Source organism: Armigeres subalbatus, unplaced genomic scaffold, assembly GCF_024139115.2.
Source record: "Armigeres subalbatus isolate Guangzhou_Male unplaced genomic scaffold, GZ_Asu_2 Contig519, whole genome shotgun sequence".
Classification (NCBI taxonomy): Eukaryota; Metazoa; Arthropoda; class Insecta; order Diptera; family Culicidae; genus Armigeres; species Armigeres subalbatus.
In genome coordinates this window covers 78,972-99,839 of record NW_026943281.1, presented here as the reverse complement: position 1 = coordinate 99,839, position 20,868 = coordinate 78,972, and the positions used below count along the sequence as shown (strand labels likewise).

Sequence of the window (20,868 nt, the reverse complement as noted above, 5' to 3'; positions counted from 1 at the left end):
TAGGTGGAAAAAACTTGTGCGGTAGTTAAGTGCCGAACCACCCTCCGCCCGTTAGGTTAGGTGGTCGCGTGCAGTTGTGTCCACAAGTACCTAAACAAAAAAAACGAGTGGAAGTATCGGTTAATCCACCAGTGTCAATTGGCGGCGCGTTAGAACAGTTTGAAAAATCATCGCGGTATCGTTTCGTAAGTGCATAGAGAATAATTTCGCCATCCTTTCGGCGGTACTTGCAATTAAATGGCCAGGGTTCTGCCAAATAGCACCAAGCGCCAACCAAAAAATTCCCATTTTTCTGCCCAAGCTTCCGTCTATAGCGTAAATGTGATTGCTATGAAATGATTTCCGTTTTACTTTTACGAACAAATTATCATAAGTCAGTCAAAAAGCCTTGGTGCGGTTTGATAGAACCCCGACCAAATATGGAGTTGGCCGAGGGCCAGTTCTTTCGCTTGGGGATCAAGAGGCTCTCAATGATAGCGCAGTCAGTAAACGATGATACTGGTGAAGTATAAACATATGTGCAATCGTGGTTGCCCTCAAATAGAAGAGCTAGCTATGTGCTAATAGTCCGGAGCCAAACTGCCGTTACACGCATATTCATCCCATGTTTGCTGGGATTCCCATGTACATGGGACAGTTATGCATATAACGGCAGCAAAGTCAGTTCCTGTGCTCCTGAAGAGCATGAGCATGATTGACCGCTCGCGGTTGCTACTCCATTATTGCCGGATTAGCTGTAATTACACAAGGAATCAGCAGATGATACTCGGGTTCAGTCAACATCCTCAGTGTGTAAATACTGGTAATCCTTAATTCTGCGTAAGGAAATATTGGCGCCGGCCCCGTCCGAGTGCAGATCAATTGGGTACTGGGAAGGAATTTGATGTAATGAAATTCGATTGGATGAAATCCGAGGAATCCTCTGCAATCTCACAAGTAAACATTGGGAGTTTGGAATTTGGACAGGGTTGTTATTGGGACCGTTTTGGGCGAACGATTTGCATAGCTATAAGTATTATAGACACTATAGGTTCCATAGACGAGCTGAGGCGAAGGCGAGTGTAGCCAAACGAACTGTCAGTTAGTGTAGCCAAACGAGCATAACGTCACGATTGCAATCCAAGCAACGGAGTGTGTGACGTCAAATTCACGTGGTACACTGTGAAAAAGTGGAAAAACACACATAATCGAAATGATCCAACCGTTCCTGCGCTCGTCTATGGAACCTATAGTGTCTATAATAAGTATGGGTAGATTTTATTTCTTTAACGCGATGAAAGTAAGAAAAGTACAGGGCATTGTTATGATATACTTCTTTTTCTATGGCTCTACATTCCAACTGGAACTTGGTCTGCTTTTCAACTTAGTGTTCTATCCAAATTTCCAGTTATTAATTGGGCTTCCTATGCCCGCCAACGCATGATCATGTATCTAGTGTGGCAAGTACAATGGATTCACTATGCCCAGGTATTCAATAACGTTCCCTAAAACATCCTGGACCGGACCGAGAATCGAACTCGCCATCTCCAGATTGGCAATCTTACGTCCTTGCACGTAGGGCTAACTCGAGCTGATTTTTAAAAAATTTGATTAATCATCCCTGTTTGATGCATAGAAGAACCTCAGTCTTCATTTAAGAAAATATTGCGCTGTTCACACTAAATCGAACAACACAGTTTGAAAGTGTGACGGTTCCAAACTGTGCTCAAAAGTGTGACGGCGTCGATTTCAATGGGTTTTGACATCGATAAATGTCAGACGAAAGCAAACGGTGTGAGAACCACGTGCTTTTGTTTTGAACATTTTCTTCTGACATGTTCGCATTTTGCAGCTTCTCGCATTTTCTCTTTCTAGATGATAGCCAAGGTTGCCAGTTGTGCAGTTTAAATAATTATTTGCTCCAAAAATATTATTATTTGGTGGGATTCGAGAAAAATAATTCGGCAACTGTGCAGACGCAATAAAAAAGTGTGATTATCGAACTGCATCGATAATCCATGTTTCAAGGCAAACTGCAATACACAGATAGAAAAATCCACTGAAATGTACGCTAAGAATCATGCACATAAATGGAACACTATTATAAGCGTAATTCCACACGGGATATAGCCTAAATGTATATAATATTTGACGAGAATCGTCAATATTGCATACAAGTTGTAAGCAATCTTGTTAGAAAGAGGACCATTTCAGCATAGAAAGGCGTAAATTTCCACTTATTAAGTTTTAGGCGCTGTTTATTTTTCATTATTTTTTTCTGTGTAACTAATAGGCAAAAAACTGAATCTACGCGTACAACATCCGGAAGCTGCAGTTTGGTAAATTCTACGGAATGAACATATTGATAAATGGGATAATATTTTGGATTGGCCACTTGGAAACATTCCGGGGTCTACTGGGGTAGGTTTTTTGGCAGCCGTTGGAACACTTGCTTAGCACTCTTATAAGTCAACGTGCGACATGTCAAACATCATGATTTTGCAAAATCAGATCAATTGCGACCATTCTGATAGTTTTTGGCCAAGTTGGGCGTGTCCGGGAATGTTCCGGAAACCTGGTCCGGTTGCATTTCCATTTTCTATCGATTATAAACCCTAGCTTGCGACATCTCAACCTTCATGATTTTGCAAAACAATATCAATGGAGCTCATTTTGAAAGTTTCTGGACAAGTTGGACATGTTACTGAATCTTCCGGAATAGTGCCTCCCTGGTGAAAATGGACAGTTTTGATGATTTATGAAGCTTCGCCTGTGGCATCTCAAACTTCATGATTTCGGAAAAGAATACCAATGACAGGGTTTGAATCCAAAAGAGAATTACAAAGTCTCTCACTTATCGTCTCTGTAGGGGTGGTGGGGGTAAATTGGACACCCTAAGAAATTGCATTGTTCAATGCAGGTGTGTCGAAGCTTATCTTATTGATTAACATAGCCTGTTGTGAAAAAAAATTGAAAAAATATTTAAATATGTTATTTTTAACATTTAAAATTAGTCCAAAATAGTTCAATTTTGTTTTGGGCGGGGTAAAATGGTCAGGCGGTGGGGTAAAGTGAACAATATTGTAAATAAAGCAAATAAGTCGATCAAAATATTTTTAACTAAATAAGTATTTTCGATAATATTCCAAATATTACCTAACCCTTATAAACCCTTCGTTTTATAAACCCTTCGTTTTATCACAGACAAGCAGACGTACCGTGCTTGGTCAAAATGATAGGGCTGGATTTTTTTTAAATATTCAATTGACCATTGCTCAGTAAAATATTACCAGGTTCCTTTGGTTTTGGCATGGTTTGGTAGAAAATTCATCTAGTTTTGAAAAATGGGTTTAAAATCATGTTCTGGCAGGAGAAATTCGGGATTATTTGAGGACATGTAAAAAATGCTAGACTTTGTGAGCATGTACACTGCCAAAAATATCTATATAAGATATATGTGTCGCCGTTATAATTTTTTGCAATAGCTCCACCCTAATATAATCGATATACAGTCAAACCTCCATGAGTCGATATTGAAGGGACCATCGACTTATGGAAATATCGAGATGAGGAATAGCACATCTTTGGAAAGCCGTTTGAAGGGACCATCACAGTCCAGAAAATATTTTTTAATATGGCATAATTTGCTTCCTTGAGTCGATATCGAGTCATAGAACATCGACTCATGGAGGTTTGACTGTAGAACCACACATAAATTAAATAATTGCTAATTCGAGACCACACATAAAGTTTATTTGGATATATATTTTATTAGTAGTTCGCGTGAAGAATGGTTATGTGTGCACTGATATACATCATAAGTTAAATCTATGGATTTTTGCCAATAAATATGTGTGGATTTTTAGTAGTGTATTATTAAAATGGATGGAATGTTGGCCCTTGTTATACTCTTTTACAGAAATTAGAGCTTTCACTTAATATATGGATATCACAGATTAGATGACAAACATCTGCGATATGGATGTTTCCATAAACGAGGTACGTTGTATGGAAATATTCGCTCAGGAATGTAGAAATTGTACGAAAATGTGTTTGTGGAGCGTAAATGACCAGATCCCCCTTTTCTTCACCCCCTGATTGATTATTCCTCTATCAACCGAACCAATTATGGTTGAAATTTGAGCTAGTTTATCTCCATTTCTCTGTCAGAACATTGCTCACTTTACCCCCAGGCGACATGACTAATTTACCCCCATAGTTACATGTTTTTCAAATAACACCTAAACTAAGCCAAAGTTAAAAAAACCCTGATTAATCCACCTAGCGGTGATGATGCCTTTCTCGCTCGTTCAAAATGGTTGATAAACATATATGAAAAGTCTAAAATAACAATTGGTGAATAAGACTTTTTTTCACATTTGTTTATATCAGATGAACCGACCTAGGGTCGAAAATCTCGTGAATAAAGATAGCTAAATAAAGATAGATTGAATTGAAAATTCACATTTGTTAAGCGAATAGAAAGGTCAATTTTTGCTGATAAGCAGTTCCGTTTTTGTCATTATCATTCAAATACTTTTCAACAAGATTTATGAATTTGATCCGACTTAAAAAAATCTGAAGAGAATTCTACTGGGGTTGCTTTTCTTTATATGGAAAGCATTTCGCATTAATTGGTATTAATGCATGGTTAAAATTGATTATTTTAATTTCTGAACTGATCCAAATCTATTCATCAGATCACTCTACAGGTAAACTATCCAAGTACAAAATCTGATAAATTACGCGTGACAGAGCTATAGTGTTACCAAAATCAGCATTCTTGAGCTCATATTGTGCAATACTTTATATCGTAATGATAACATACCTGATATGCTATCAGCTTGCCTTCGTGTAATTTGTTATGGATTATAGCAAGAATGTTTTCGATCATTTGGTAATATAGGTTCGATAATTTAGTAGTTTGTCAATAACTCATTCCAGAGGTTAAATTTCAAACGTGATATGTGGCGGACTTCTAGAGCGAAGGTTTTTACAACTCTGCCTAATTGTTGTTTCTATTGCACTAATAACAGAGTAATAGCACTAGTTGTAGTAACTTATTATACAGACTGATCGAAATTTTGTTATCATTTAGTATTAATAACTAGTGCTTTAACTCTGTTATTAGTTGAATTAAAACAACAAACTATTAGGGAAAGCTGTAGAAAAATATTCGCACTAGAACTCCGTTGTAATGCGTTTTGACATTTAATCTCTGGAATGAATTATTGTAATTTGTCAATGATCGAACTAAGATTATTAAATGACCTAAAACATACTTGGATTATAGAAAAGTTTGGATATTTTTTCTTCTGACTTCCAAAAATAGAAAAAAATTTCCAAATCCTTCCAAAACTCAGTTTCTCCTACATAATCCGAGTGCTTTGCAAACGAAATGAATATCCTATGGAAAGAACCACGCGAATAAGGTTTATATAGCAATTTGAATGCGAGCGTTCGGAATATGAGTCCTTTTCGGGACTTGAGTCAAAACGGTTTATATTTTTCAACATCAGATTATATGCCACCGAACCAAAGCACAGCACCCGGTGCGTTACCGCACGTATGCACAAGCAGCCGATGTCTTGATGCAGTGAAATAGTTATTTATTGCATATCGCGTAAAGTCTTGTTCTTCGAACACTGTTCTCCCAAGAAACAAAGATAGCTCAGTGGTAACGTAATAGGCTCTCATTCAGAGGATTTATGTTCGATCCTCGTGCTAGCCATCTTTTTTTCAAAACTCATATTTTCTAGGTGTGTGGTATAATATTGCAAGAAAAATTTGAATACTAGAAAATTCAAATATTTTTTTTTGTATTTTATATTTTCCATGCTAATAATCAATGGAACCTAATGGTGTGTATTGTTTATATTTATATTCATGACATTTCTATAATTGAATCCCTCTGATTATTTGGGATATTTGAAAGAATTCAGGTCTGAACTTTAGATGATGGAGGTAGGCGTAAAAATAGAACAGAAGCACCAGAAGCACGGCTTGCCGCTGATGCTACGATGGTTAAGCCGACCGATCCACAGTGGCGGAAACCCAGACAAAACCTAAAACAAAATCGTTCTTTCGTGAAGCTGATATTAATTTTATTTTGCACATTCAGTCAATGATAATTCCTCAATTTGTTAATTGTAGTTGGTAAATTTAATTTTTGATGACTTGGTTCAAGTTGATGCTGTAAAGTATCTCCTAAACATTAATGTATAGGAAAATTAAATTTGACTAATTTTTTTATCGCAAAAGAAACTGAAGAAACTTTATCGGAAAGAACTGATATTATGCATTGAAATATATATTTTGTCTACTTAACGGTGTTTAGTTTGGCGAATTGCGCCTTGCTGCGCCAAAGCGGAAAATTTACTGTTTCAAGGTTAGAATTGATACGCTACTGTGGCTGCAGATCCTAAGTCATGGGCTTCCGGAAGTCTTTAGATAGCATAGTATATGTCGGATAACTATTTAAATTTCAAAATGAATTCAGCGTTATAAAATTACTGTTGCTAAATTTTAAGCGCAATCGTAAGTTTAGTCGAGTATTTGTATGGGGGCCACCACTGCGCGACGGCACATTGCCATTTCTTCTTTTAGGCGCATTCGTACGGGAGAACGCTGAACGTGTTGAATAAAGCACGGTGCTGTTATATAGGGTATTTGTGCTTTTCTTAGCGCTTGATAGCAAAAAGACATGAGAAAAGTCATGTCTAATGTTTAGCAGAGAAGAGGATTTTTAATTACTGAACGGATATCCTATCGTAAAAAGTTTACTGTTAGTAATTTCCATAGGGCACCCGTAACCAATAATTTCCCAAACAAATTGGCTTTCCTACCTATATACTGCCGCGCAGGCGTAACTGTTCCATATTTTCTTCCATGCAAAATCAATATTGGACGATTATGCTTGCGACGGCAGTATAGTGGAGCTCATTTTACCTCCAAGAAAATTAGATTGATTATCAAGACGAAATGAATCCAATTTCATTTCTAGCAAATTCAAAGTTTGTCTATTAGTTAATGCATTAAAAATATCAATTTCGAATTATCAAATATATATTTTCTTTCATTGATTCAATAATACTTCCAATATTGGTACCGTTACCCTAGCAGAGTGAACTCTGTGGCTTTGAAAAGAAATGAACGTATACCAATTTGATGAATACTGTACGACTTATATTTACCCATACCATGTGTGTTCCGATGGTTTTGTGGTATAGCAAGCGCTTTCCACCCCAGAGGTCAGCGGTTCGAATCTAGGTGAATTCAGCATAGAACGTTTTGCTATTTTTTTATACGCAAAAACAGTTTTTTGGCCATAACTCCAGATTGCGATGAGCTATTGATCTAATTTTCAATAGCAAACAATGGGACTGAATTCCGCGTCGACTGCAACTTGTTGCGAGCAAATCGGACAATGGGAAGTTCAAAAAAGTGTGTCTACAAAATTTGTACACATACACACATACACACACACACATACATACATACACACATACAGACATCACCTCAATTCGTCGAGCTGAGTCGATCGGTATATAAAAATCGGCCCTCCGGGCCTGCTATCAAAATTTCGTTTTTGGAGCAATATTATAGCCTTTACGTACACTTAGTGTACGAGAAAGGCAAAACTATCTTACATCAACCAGTTCCACTTCATAACAAGCAAAATGAACGATGTGAACGACATTTTGGTTTAGAACTACTAACTCCGAGTTTTCATGGCTTAAATGCAACAGTGTCGAAATTACATCAAACTAGCATTTTGCGAAAGCGCGCAGATTTTTCCTAAAATCTAGCTGTATAATAGATATTTCATGATTTGAAATAGCTCGGAGAGCATGAAATGCTTAATTTATGGGGTAGCATGGAAAATAATACGATAAATCCATAAATAGGGAATAAACAAGTCGTTACCCACTTTACCCCGCCTGTTCACTGTACCCCCGCTATAAACATATACGATATGTAGCATATCGCGAGAAATTTTTTTGAACTGATTCGGGAGCCCCAAACGCGCCCAAAAAATACCACCCCAAAAATACCATCATCATCTGGGGATTTCATATTTTTCAATTTCCTAGTAATATATTTCACTTTATCCAAATCAGTTCACAATGAAGGGCCGAAACACCGCTCAAAGGTAGAGTCAAAAAGACGACCGCACTAGACGACGGCCGAACCGAGATTCGATAGGACTAGTGAGACATAGACTAAAATTATGGGCTTTTACAAACTGCTGGGGAGGGCGTTCATAAATTACGTATTGCTTAAGGGGTAGGGAGGGGGTCAGACCAAGCGTTACGGTTTCTACAGAAAATCGAAATCATCCATACAAAAAGTGTAAAGACGAGGAGGGAGTGGGTCTAAAATTGGCCAACATTTGTGTTACGTAATTTGTGAACGGCCTCTGGGCAAGTTTTCGAGCTTTTCGCCAAAATATTTAAATAGTTAATTTCCAAAAATGTTACGAACTGGGATCCAACTTTAGGACTTCATTCTCAGAACAGCGTACCGGTTTTTAATTTAATTTTGCAAATCTCACAATATAAGTTTCAAAACGGGATCGCGAGTTCTTTGATGTTTCCTTCGCCTCATCATTTTAGGACGGACGATGTAGCTGACGATGAATAAATTTAATTTCACATTCAGGAATTGCAATGCCTCTGGCTTTTACAATTTAATGTTCATTTATTTAGTTTACATTCAAACAGATAACACTGAATCGACAATTTGACGCCACAATACACGGTTTAAGGCTGCATCTCTCCATCCTCGAATGCGCCCCACGCTCGCCAATTCGTTTTGCATCTGCCCAACTCGCTCGCTGCACTCCACGTCGTCTCGTACCTGCCGGATCGTAAGTGAACACCATATTTGCAGGGTTGCTGTCCGGCATTCTTGCAACATGCTCTGCCCATCGTACCCTTCCGGCTTTAGCTACCTTCTGGATACTGGATTCGCCGTAGAGCTGGGCAATCTCATGGTTCATTCTTCGCCGTCACACACCGTCTTCTTGCACACCGCCAAAGATGGTCCTAAGCACCCGTCTCTCGAATACTCCGAGTGCTTGCAAATTCTCCTCGAGCATTGTCCATGTTTCATGTCTGTAGAGGACAACCGGTCTCATTAGCGTCATGTACATGACACATTTGGTGCGGTGGTGAATCTTTTTTGACCGCAGTTTCTTCTGGAGCCCGTAGTAAGCCCGACTTCCACAGATGATGCGCCTTTGAATTTCACGACTAACATTGTTATCAGCCGTTAGCAAGGATCCGAGGTAGACGAATTCCTTGATCACCTCGAAGGTATCCCCGTCTAGTGTAACACTGCTTCCCAGGCGGGCCGTGTCGCGCTCGGTTCCGTCCACCAGCATGTACTTTGTCTTTGCGCATTCACCACCAGTCCAACTTTTGTTGCTTCACGTTTCAGGCGGGTGTACAGTTCTGCCACCTTTGCAAATGTTCGGCGAACAATGTCCATGCCAAGATGAATACACAGCTAGGTGTTGCAGTCTGCTCAATTTATGGACGAGAAGAAGGCGGGGGTGAAAAATTCATGTTCGGTGCAAAACATAAACAAACCGGCTGGCTCTCCCATACTAAAATCCAAGATGGCTGAATCGTGAATTTGGCAGATTGGAACACCTAGTGGTGTATTCATCTTGCTCCATGCCATCCGCGAAACAAATAAATTGACTGGATCTATTGAAAATCGTACCCCGGCTCTCCACATGACACCTTCTAGCGCAATGTTGAACAACAGCACCTTGTCTTAGTCCCCGGCGCGATTCTATATTGTCGCGGTCTATATTGTCGTATGCCGCCTTGAAATCAACGGACAGATGGTGCATTGGTTCCTGTTATTCACGGCATTTTTGAAGGATTTGTCGTACAGTTAAGATCTGGTCCGTTGTCGAGCGGCCGTCAACCAAGTCGGCTTGATAACTTCCCACGAACTCATTCACTAATGGTGACAGACGTCGGAAGATGATCTGGGATATCACTTTGTAGGCGGCATTAAGGATGGTGATCGCTCGAAAGTTCTCACACTCCAGCTTGTCACCTTTCTTGTAGATGGGACATATAACCCCTTCCTTCCACTCCTCTGGTAGCTGTTCAGTTTCCCAGATTCTGACTATCAGTTTGTGCAGGCAAGTGGCTAGCTTTTCCGGGCCCATCTTGATGAGCTCAGCTCCGATACCATCCTTACCAGCTGCTTTATTGGTCTTTAGCTGTTGGATTAACTTCCCTCAAAGTGGGGGCTGGCTGGTTTCCATCGTTCGCTGAACTGACGTTGTCATCTCCTCCGCTGCCTAGACGTTCACTGCCTGTACTCTCAGCCCCATTCAAATGTTCCTCGTAGTGCTGCTTCCACCTTTCGATCACCACACGTTCGTCCGTCAAGATGCTCCCATCCTTATCCCTGCACATTTCGGCTCGCGACACGAAGCCTTTGCGGGATGCGTTGAGCTTCTGATAGAACTTGCGTGTTTCTTGAGAACGGCACAGCTGTTCCATCTCCTCGCACTCCGCTTCTTCCAGGCGGCGTTTCTTCTCCTGAAAAAGGCGGGTCTCCGTTTCCGTCAATAGCGTTCCACGTTCTGTCGGACCCTTGCTGCAGCGCGACCGGCCGCGCTGCATCCTTCTTATCCAGCATCTGTCTGCACTCTTCGTCGAACCAATCGTTCCGTCGACTTCGTCCCATATACCCGACATTGTTCTCCGCTGCTTCGTTTTTGGCTGCTTTGACTGCATTCCAGCAGTCCTCAAGGAGGGCCCCATCGAGTTCACCCTCTTCCGGCAACGCTACTTCGAGATACGGCGCGTATGCAGTGGCGACATCAGGTTGCTTCAGTCGCTCTAGGTTGTACCGCGGCGGTCGTCGGTACCGAACATTGTTGATGACGGATAGTTTTGGGCGCAGTTTAACCATCACCAGATAGTGGTCAAAGTCGATGTTAGCGCCACGATATGTCCTGACGTCGATAATGTCGGAGAAGTGCCGTCCATCAATCAGAACGTGGTCGATTTGTGATTATGTTTCCAGTGGTGATCTCCAGGTGTACCGATACGGAAGGCTATGTTGGAAGTAAATGCAACAAATGGTCATATTCTTGAAGGCGGCGAAATCAATTGGTCGTAGGCCGTTTTCGTTCGTCAGCCGGTGAGCGCTGAACTTTCCAATAGTCGGTCTAAACTCCTCCTCTTGGCCAACCTGAGCGTTCAAATCTCCTATGATGATTTTGACGTCGTGGCTTTTTGGGCAGCTTTGTCGTACTCACGTTCCAGCTGCGCGTAGAATGCGTCCTTATCATCATCAGTGCTTCCGGAGTGTGGGCTATGGACGTTGATTATGCTGAAGTTGAAGAACCGGCCTTTGATCCTCAACCTGCACATTCTTTCATTGATCGGCCACCACCCGATCACGCGCCTTCGCATATCGCCCATCACTATGAAAGCTGTTCCCAGCTCGTGTGTGTTGCCGCAGCTCTGGTAGATGATATTATTACCTCTAAACGTTCGCACCATTGATCCTTTCCAACAAACCTCCTCCAGCGCTACGATGCCGAATCCACGGTCTATGAGCATATCGGCGAGTATGCGTGTGCTTCCGATGAAGTTGAGAGATTTGCAGTTCCACGAACCGAGTTTTCAATCGCTAGTCCCTTTTCGTCGCGGTGGTCTTCGCCGATGGTTCCGGTCCGTACCCCCTGGTTGATTGTTCGTTGCGTATGTTTTTATAAAGGCTCGCTTGCAGGGTTTGACACCAAAACCCCTAAATTTCTAAAGGACCATTCCTCCTTATTCCCGGTGGACCCAGTCGATGATCAGCCGCCCCTAATATGGAGAACAGACGCTGTTGTGAGCCGATCCTGGCATGGTATGGAGAACATACGCTCAGTAAGATTTGCATCTCCGGAGAGGAGCAAACCCCCCTTCCCTGTCAGCATACGACCATAGTTATTCCCACCGGGGTTCATTAGCCGATCTTCCCTAAGGTTGCTCGTATCCCGGCCAGCACCACGGGGAGGTAGGGATAGGAGTTACTGGGTAAGAGGCTCTAAGGACCGCGAGAAGGGGCCTAATTTTATTCCTTTAGGTACGTGAAGTACCAATGGTACGCCTTACCCAGCATTTGCCGGGGCTTCTACAATTTTATTTGTCAAATTACGAGAACATTTTTGGTTAAAATTCCTATCGATATATATTTTATATAAATCCCTTTGAAAAATAAAAGGTGAATTGATTGAATTACGAATGGTTTCTTTTGAGATTTCAAACGTCACAGGAAGATGATCAGAGTCAAAGTCAGCATGAGTCACTAAATAGCCACACAGGTGACTTGAATCAGTTAAAAAACAAAATCAATTGTCGAATCAAATTTCGAGTGGATGAAAAACATGTTGGGCCGAATTAAAAACATTTTAAAAGGCAAGAAAGGCATCATCACAGCTCGGTGGTTTAATTCGTGTTTTTAATTATATGGAGCCAAAGAGAATAACATACCCTCCTTCCCCAGTATACCTTTGCGTAATAAGTATACATCCCCTGAGTCATATGCTAGACCGTTGCTGTTGTACTTAGTGATATTAATCAATGTTTGGGAGGAGGAAGATCTATTGGAGGATTGGAGGATATGTGTTGCATGTGTCTATCGAATATCTAGTATTTGCTCGTTGGGTGTGTGCATTCTAGCAGGGTTTTAAATACCAATAGTGATGTCTGATAATAAAAAGCTCATGCTACCGAACAGATAATTACAGAAGGTGCGATTCAAATATGACGAACTCTTCTAGTGCATGTACTGTCATAAAATCTTGGACCCCCTCCCCCCTAAAACCCCGAATGAAATAAACTATATGAGTGTGGGTAAATATGGATACCTTACGGAGAAACTTTTTTGTTATGGTCAGCTTTCTTACTTACTTACCCAATATAACTAGTCCTACGAATAAGCTAAGCGTTACTGTCGTGAAGGTAGTGAATTTCTGAAATGAAAAAGATAAAATTCTCATTAATTTATAGTTATCAAAAACTTATTCTCAACGATGTAAGGGAACCACAGTCACGCCAAACAATGTTCATCTGGAACCGCTCCAATTTCTCGACATAGCTAACATAGCTGATAGACTGCTCTTCAGTTAGTAAAATAGATAAAACAGCAAATTGTCAACAATTTTCAGATTCAGATTTCATAAACACGAAACATTCAATACTCACATCGATTAATAATTGAAGCCATATATTTATTTATTTATCATCAGACTAAGGCCGGAGTGGCCTGTGCTGCACATAAAAGACTTCTCCATTCAGCTCGATTCATGGCTGCACTTCGCCAACCACGCAGTCTGCGGAGGGTCCGCAAGTCGTTCTCCACCTGATCGATCCACCTTGCCCGCTGTGCACCTCGCCTTCTTGTTCCCGTCGGATCGTTGTCGAGAACCATTTTCACCGGATTACTGTCCGACATTCTGGCTACGTGCCCGGCCCACCGCAGTCGTCCGATTTTCGCGGTGTGAACGATGGATGGTTCTCCCAACAGCTGATGCAACTCGTGGTTCATTCGCCTCCGCCATCTGCACCCCACCATAGATGGTACGCAGCACTTTCCTTTCGAAAACTCCAAGTGCGCGTTGGTCCTCCACGAGCATCGTCCAGGTCTCGTATCCGTAGAGGACTACCGGTCTGACAAGCGTTTGTAGATAGTCAGTTTGGTACGGCGGCAAACTCTATTCGATCGGAGCGTCTTGCGGAGTCCAAAGTACGTACGATTTCCAGCCACTATGCGTCTCCGAATTTCTCTGCTGGTATCGTTATCGGCGGTCACCAGTGAGCCCAAGTACACGAATTCTTCAACCACCTCGATTTCGTCACCACCGATAGAAACTCGTGGTGGGTGGCTCTGATTGACCTCTCTTGAGCCTCTTCCTATCATGTACTTCGTCTTCGACGTGTTGATGACTAGTCCAATCCGTTTAGCTTCGCTTTTCAGTCTGATGTAGGCTTCCTCCATCCTCTCAAAGTTACGTGCCATGATATCAATGCCGTCGGCGAAACCAAATAACTGGACGGACTTCGTGAAAATCGTACCACTCGTGTCAATCCCTGCCCTTCGTATTACTCCCTCCAAAGCGATGTTGAATAGCAGACACGAAAGACCATCACCTTGCCGACACCCTCTACGGGTTTCGAAGGGACTCGAGAATGCCCCTGAAACTCGAACTACACACATCACCCGATCCATCGTCGCCTTGATCAACCGTATCAGTTTATCCGGAAATCCGTTTTCGTGCATTAGCTGCCATAGCTGGTCCCGATCGATTGTATCATATGCGGCTTTGAAGTCGATAAATAGATGATGTGTGGGCACGTTGTATTCGCGGCATTTCGGCAATACCTGACGTATGGCGAACACCTGGTCTGTGGTAGAGCGTTCACCCATAAATCCCGCCTGGTACTGCCCCACGAACTCTCTTGCAGTTGGTGTTAGTCGACGGCATAAAATTTGGGAGAGTACCTTGTAGGCGGCGTTCAGCAATGTGAATGCGCGGTAGTTGCTACAATCCAGCTTATCGCCCTTTTTGTAGATGGGACACACGACAAACAGCTCTCCTGGTAGTTGGTCAACTCCAGGGGCTTTGTTGTTTTTCAGCCGGCCGATCTCCTCCTGGATTTCCTGGAGATTCGGAGCCGGAAGTCGCATGTCCTGCGCGCGTGCTCCTAGGTTCATTACCATACCGCCACCGTTGTCTGCCATATCGCCATTCAGGTGCTCTTCGTAGTGCTGCCGCCACCTTTGGATCACCTCACGCTCGTTCGTAAGAAGGTTCCCGTTTATGTCCTTACACATATCGGGCTGTGGCACGTGGCCCTTACGTGAACGGTTCAACTTCTCATAGAACTTTCGTGCGTTATTAGCGCGGTACAGTTCCTCCGTCTCTTCACGGTCTCGATCTTCCTTCTGGCGCTCTTTCCTCCGGAAAATCGAGTTTTGTCTGTTCCGCGCCCGTTTGTATCGTGCCTCGTTCGCCCTCGTGCGGTGTTGCAGCAATCTCGTCCATGCTGCATTCTTCTCCTCAACTAACTGCTCCATTCGCCATCATACCAGTCGTTTCTCTGATCCGGAGCCACCGTGCCTAGTGCAGCGGTTCCGGTGCTTCCAATGGCGGATCGAATATCTCTCCAGCCATCTTCAAGAGATGCTGCGCCTAGCTGCTCATCCGTTGGGAGTGCTACTTCCAGCTGCTGCGCGTAGTCTTGGGCTAGTATACCGTCTTGTAGCCGCCCAATGTTTAGCCGCGGCGGACGACTCCGACGCGTGTTGATCACCGTCGAGAGTTTTGAGCGCAGACATACTGCGACGAGGTAGTGGTCGGATTCAATATTCGCACTGCGGTAAGTGCGTACGTTCGTGATGTCGGAGAAGAATTTACCGTCGATTAGAACGTGGTCGATTTGGTTTTTCGTTACTTGATTAGGTGTTTTCCATGTGGCCTTGAGGATATTCTTGCGGGGGAAGAAAGTGCTTCGGACTACCATTCCGCGGGAGGCTGCAAAGTTTATGCATCGTTGGCCGTTGTCGTTCGATACGGTGTGCAGACTATCCGGTCCGATGACCGGTCTATACATTTCCTCCCTTCCTACCTGAGCGTTCATGTCACCGATGACGATTTTGACGTCCCGCAGTGGGCATCCATCGTATGTCTGCTCCAGCTGCGCATAGAACGCTTCTTTCTCGTCGTCGGATCTCCCTTCGTGTGGGCAGTGCACGTTGATGATGCTATAGTTGAAGAAACGGCCTTTAATCCTCAGCTTGCACATCCTTGCGTTGATTGGCTGCCACCCAATCACGCGTTGGCGCATCTTTCCCAGCACTATGAAGCCGGTTCCCAGCTCGTTGGTGGTGCCACAGCTTTGGTAGAAGGTAGCCGCTCGATGCCCGCTTTTCCACACTTTCTGTCCTGTCCAGCAGATTTCCTGCAGCGCTACGACATCGAAGTTGCGGGGATGTAATTCATCGTAGATTATCCTGTCGCAACCTGCGAAGCCTAGCGACTTGCAGTTCTATGTTCCAAGCTTCCAATCGTGATCCTTTATTCGTCGCCTAGGTCGTTGCCGATTGTATCGAGTCGTATTATCTTTTATGTCGTTCGTAATAGTTGTTTTTAAAGGCGGCTTATTGGGCCTGCGCAAACCTCCTGTCTCGTCGGAGGGCCGTCGTGCCAGGGCTGTTTAGCGTCCCACCTAACACCAGGCGCTTTGAGCGGCACACGGTCGCTTTGGCGGAGCCTACTTGCGGATACATGCAGCTTTTTATAGAGGTTTACCTAACAGGGCCCGCTGTCAAACCCCACCAATGAGAACAGTTCGCCTATTTCAAATAAATATATTGAGTGATGGGAGAAAAGTCAATGATTAGAGCTAGGGTTTTGCATACACTGGATTTGAAACCACAACATTTATGTGTATAATCGCGTGGATCGAAATGTGTTGTGAGGTGGACTTTTAACTTGATGTTACCTCTGAATTTTTTCTTGTCTAATAATATATACTCCCACACTAACTGCTTACACTCGCAGTCATACCAGTCATTCCTCTGATCCGGAGCCAATACTTTTTTCACGAAAAAATCACAGATGGGATCAAGAGCTTTTTCAAAGTGATTTTTTCAAGGAATTCAGTAAGTGCTATGGACGTGTCCCACTTCTGTATGTGGTTATGGAGCTCGTTTTGCCCCGACGTACCATGTAACACGACTCTTATATTATTCGTCATTTAATCTGTAAGATATTGTGCTTAAATTATGTTCATTAGGGATCTACAGAAAGACACTGTATATATTTTATTGGTAAAAGTTGTAATAATTGGGATTTTGGGGTAAATTTAGGCGACAAAATGCATTTTATGTACATTGTCACATTTGCTGTAAAAATCAATACTATTCAATACTATCAAATAATTGTTTACATTGATTTTGATAAAAGTTTACAAAACAGTAACTAATGAAGTGATTCGTTTCCAAAATGTTTTGCTTAGTGATTAATTGTATGAATAAGTTTTTTAATCCCTTTTGAACAATTCCAAACCAATTCCCATAGCACAACTATAAAAAAAACCTGATTAATTCACCAAGCGGTGTTGGTGCCTTTGTCGTGCAAAAAAAAATATCAAAAAATACTCTACTCTACTCTACCACAACATTCATGTTTGTCAAAAATGCTACAAACCAAAATACATCAGATCTCTCATGGAACAATATACTCAAATATAACAGCTCACTAGCGCCGCATTTTAGAAGAAGTGCTCATTATATTGAGCTTTGTGGTCCTGGACATCCTGAACAATGTTGCTGAATACAACTTGGGTGTAGGTATGAGGGATCTCAAGCTAAAGCAATATTTCAAACATGCTAGAATATTGCAAGTACACTAGCGCCGCCTATTTGTAAATTTCCTAATTATTTATTCCGTCCCATGACAGTCCATTCCTACCAGACGAACTTTGTTAAAGACGTCATCTTCAAAAATTTCAAATTTTTTGCGATAAGAATATTTACAATGAGAAATATTCCACATATCGGAATTACTTGAGTAGTCTAAAATAATGAATTCAAATATACCACCACCTAGGGATCAAGCTTTAAACTAATCAATGCCTCATGTCAAAGCACACGCCTTCATGCATAACCTTTTTGAAAAGGCGCAGTTTAAAATGGGTAGGATATTCAGATATAAGTAAAATAAGCATGAAAAATCACTCTTTGTGTACCCTTTTTTACGAAAACCCCTCCCCGCGATGTACCCGCCCATCTATAGTCAATCTTTGGTAACGACCTGAAAGATGATTAAATTGTCTTTCGAAACAGCCCCGAAAATTCAAAATTGACCAAACATTAAGAAAGTTATAGCCATTTCAATTTGGGGTCAATTTAACCCCAGAGCACAGACAACGTAAGTTTTCTGAAAAAAGTACACTGAAGCGCATATTTCAAGCGAATTTGCACCTAGGAGACAGATCTCGGCGAGTTTTATCAAACTACCAAAAATTAGGATAATCGGTTGAAAACTAAAAAAATGGCAGCCACTTAAAGTGGCCTGGAGTCATATTGACCCCAGAGCACAGACAAAAGTTTAATGAACGTTTTCGCTTCATTGACCCCAAAATCTCTTAAAATCGTTTTTAATGCAATATACCTACGAATATTTGTTACTTTCATAGTATCACTAGCAATAAACAGTTTTATTAAACCAAATTCGGTGTGCTGCGAAGTTCGTATCCGTCTAGTAGTGAGCTGAGATATCCATAATAGCTATCTGGTTAAGACAGAAAAAATATCGAAGGCCCACAACGTAGGAAAATAAATAAACTCAATCGTCGAACCGTCCCCCAACAAAAGCTTTGCAGAATTTTATATGCCAAGATTTTATACAATAATTTTCAGATTTGTTTTTTTTTTGGGTGTAGAACATGTGCAACAATCTAATTTGAATTGAATATACATAATACGCAAGGTGGATGCGTGAACAAGCTCGGTTAATTTATGTTATGAAGTTCTATTGAATCTGTAAATTTTACTCATATTAAATTTGATAAATCCAAATTTTCTACTTTATAAATGACAGCATCCGTACTTCAGTCGATCTTGCAAAAAAGCATCCCTAGAAATATAAAACACTAATAAACTTCAAAAATAGGTTTTTTTTTACTCATATTTTATTTGCTAATTATCTAATACATGCATTCATCTCTCAGACTAGGTGTTCCGCATTTTCTTAACACTATCATCCTTATTTGCTAAGTTACATTTTTGGTTATTATTAATTCATTTCAATAGCCTCTGGCAGTTAGGATTTTTCTTCTGGTTGAATTACAATGTTTTCAACTTACAGTACACTTAACCTAATTTATACTAAGGGTACAATGTGCTAATCGTTGCAATAGAAGATTGCAGCGATTTTTGACTAAAATTGGAAATTATTTTGTTGGACATTTGTTACAATGTCTCAATATTAGAAATTCTATGAAATTCATTGGTACTATACCACAGAGGCAACTTCACAATCATTTTAAAAATTTTATTTTGAATGCTCTGTAGCGCCTTCTTTCTGGTATTGTAGCAACTAGTCCATATTGGCACAGCATACAACATGGCTGGTCTAAAAAATTGTTTGTAAATCAAAAGTTTGTTCTTAAGACAAAGTTTTGATTTTCTGTTTATAAGTGGATATAGACACTTAATATATTTGTTACATTTGGCTTGAATGCCTTCAATGTAACTTTTAAAAGTTAATTTTTGATCCAGCAGAAGTCCAAAATATTTTGCTTCGCTAAATAGACCAATTAATTGGAACCCCATTCATAGCGACAATATGTCTGCTAGAAGGTTTCAAATAAGAATCTCTCGGCTTATTTGGGAAAATTATAAGCTGAGTTTTGGAAGCATTCGGGGAAATTTTCCATTTTTTTTCTTTGTAGAAAATTCCAATACCACGAAACCGGATTGATCCACGGATTCAATAAATTAAAAAGAGAAGGAGAATAAATTCGTGTTCCGTGTATAAACAAATCATTTATCGCCGCATTGACAGTGAACTGTCGGATGAATTTTGACAGGTAAATGAACCTGACTGACTTGTCATTTCAACCTTACTAATAATCCAAGTACTAATATTATTAGTTGGCGGATCGCTTTTATGCAACACAAATTAGAAGTACTTGTAATTTTTTGACTTGTAGCTAATATTATTAGTCTGATTATGCAACAGGTTTCTGGTGGTAGATCAGGTAAGTCAGAAGTAAAAATGTTAAACAATATGGGCCCCAGTATGCTGCCTTGGGGGACACCAGCCCTTACAGGTAATCTATCAGATTTAGAATTCTGATAGTTTACCTGCAGTGAGCGATCTGATAAATAATTTTGGATCAGTTTAATAATATACAGAGGAAAATTAAAATTCATCAATTTTACAATCAAACCTTCATGACAAACACTATCAAACGCTTTTTCTATATCAAGAAGAGCAACTCCAGTCGAATATCTTTCAGATTTGTTGAGCCGAATTAAATTCGTAACTCTTAATAAATTGCTCATCAGCAAAAATAGAATTGTCATTAATATGAACCATCATTAAAGGACCCTCCTTAGCCGTGCGGTAAAACGCGCGGCTACAAAGCAAGACCATGCTGAGGGTGACTGAGTTCGATTCCTGGTGCCAGTCTAAGCAATTTTCGGATTGGAAATTGTCTCGACTTCCCTGGGCATAAAATTATCATCGTGTTAGCCTCATGATATACGAATGCAAAAATGGAAACTTGGCTTAGAAACCTCGCAGTTAATAACTGTGGAAGTGCTTAAAGAACACTAAGCTGTGAGGCGGCTCTGTCCCAGTGTGGGGATGTAATACCAATAAGAAGAAGATGATGAACCATCATTCTATTTAAAATATTTTTTTCAAACAGTTTGCTTATTGAAGAAAGCAAACTGATTGGGCGATAACTAGAAGCCTCAGCTGGATTTTTGTTCGGCTTCAAAATTTGTACAACTTTGGCGTTTTTCCATTTATCTGGGAAGTATGCCAATTGAAAATGAATTAACCAAAAAGGATAAAGAGCTCTCAGGAAGTTTTTTGATAAGTATGTAGAAAATACCATCATCACCCGGGGCTTTCATATTTTTAAATTTTCTAGTGATAGATCTCACTTCATCCAAGTTAGTTCCCAACGAAGGATCAAAATTGAGAATGTTTCGAAGCTCCATGTGACCTGATCCTCAATTGAACTAGTGAGACCTAGACTAAAATTATGGACACTTTCGAAATGCTGAGCAAGTTTTAAGCCTTTTCGCCATTTGTCAATAAAATGTTCAGTACATTCAAAG

The 20,868-nt window shown here is 41.0% G+C and overlaps 1 protein-coding gene across 1 annotated transcript in view; it reads right to left on the bottom strand.

Moving 5' to 3' along the window:
* LOC134204339 (dual oxidase maturation factor 1-like) overlaps positions 1-20,868 on the bottom strand; it is a 39,951-nt gene that overhangs the window by 12,776 nt on the left and 6,307 nt on the right. The window contains exon 2 of the mRNA XM_062679167.1: positions 12,922-12,979. Coding sequence (XP_062535151.1) covers positions 12,922-12,979 — 58 coding nt within the window. The remainder of the gene's footprint in view (positions 1-12,921; positions 12,980-20,868) is intronic.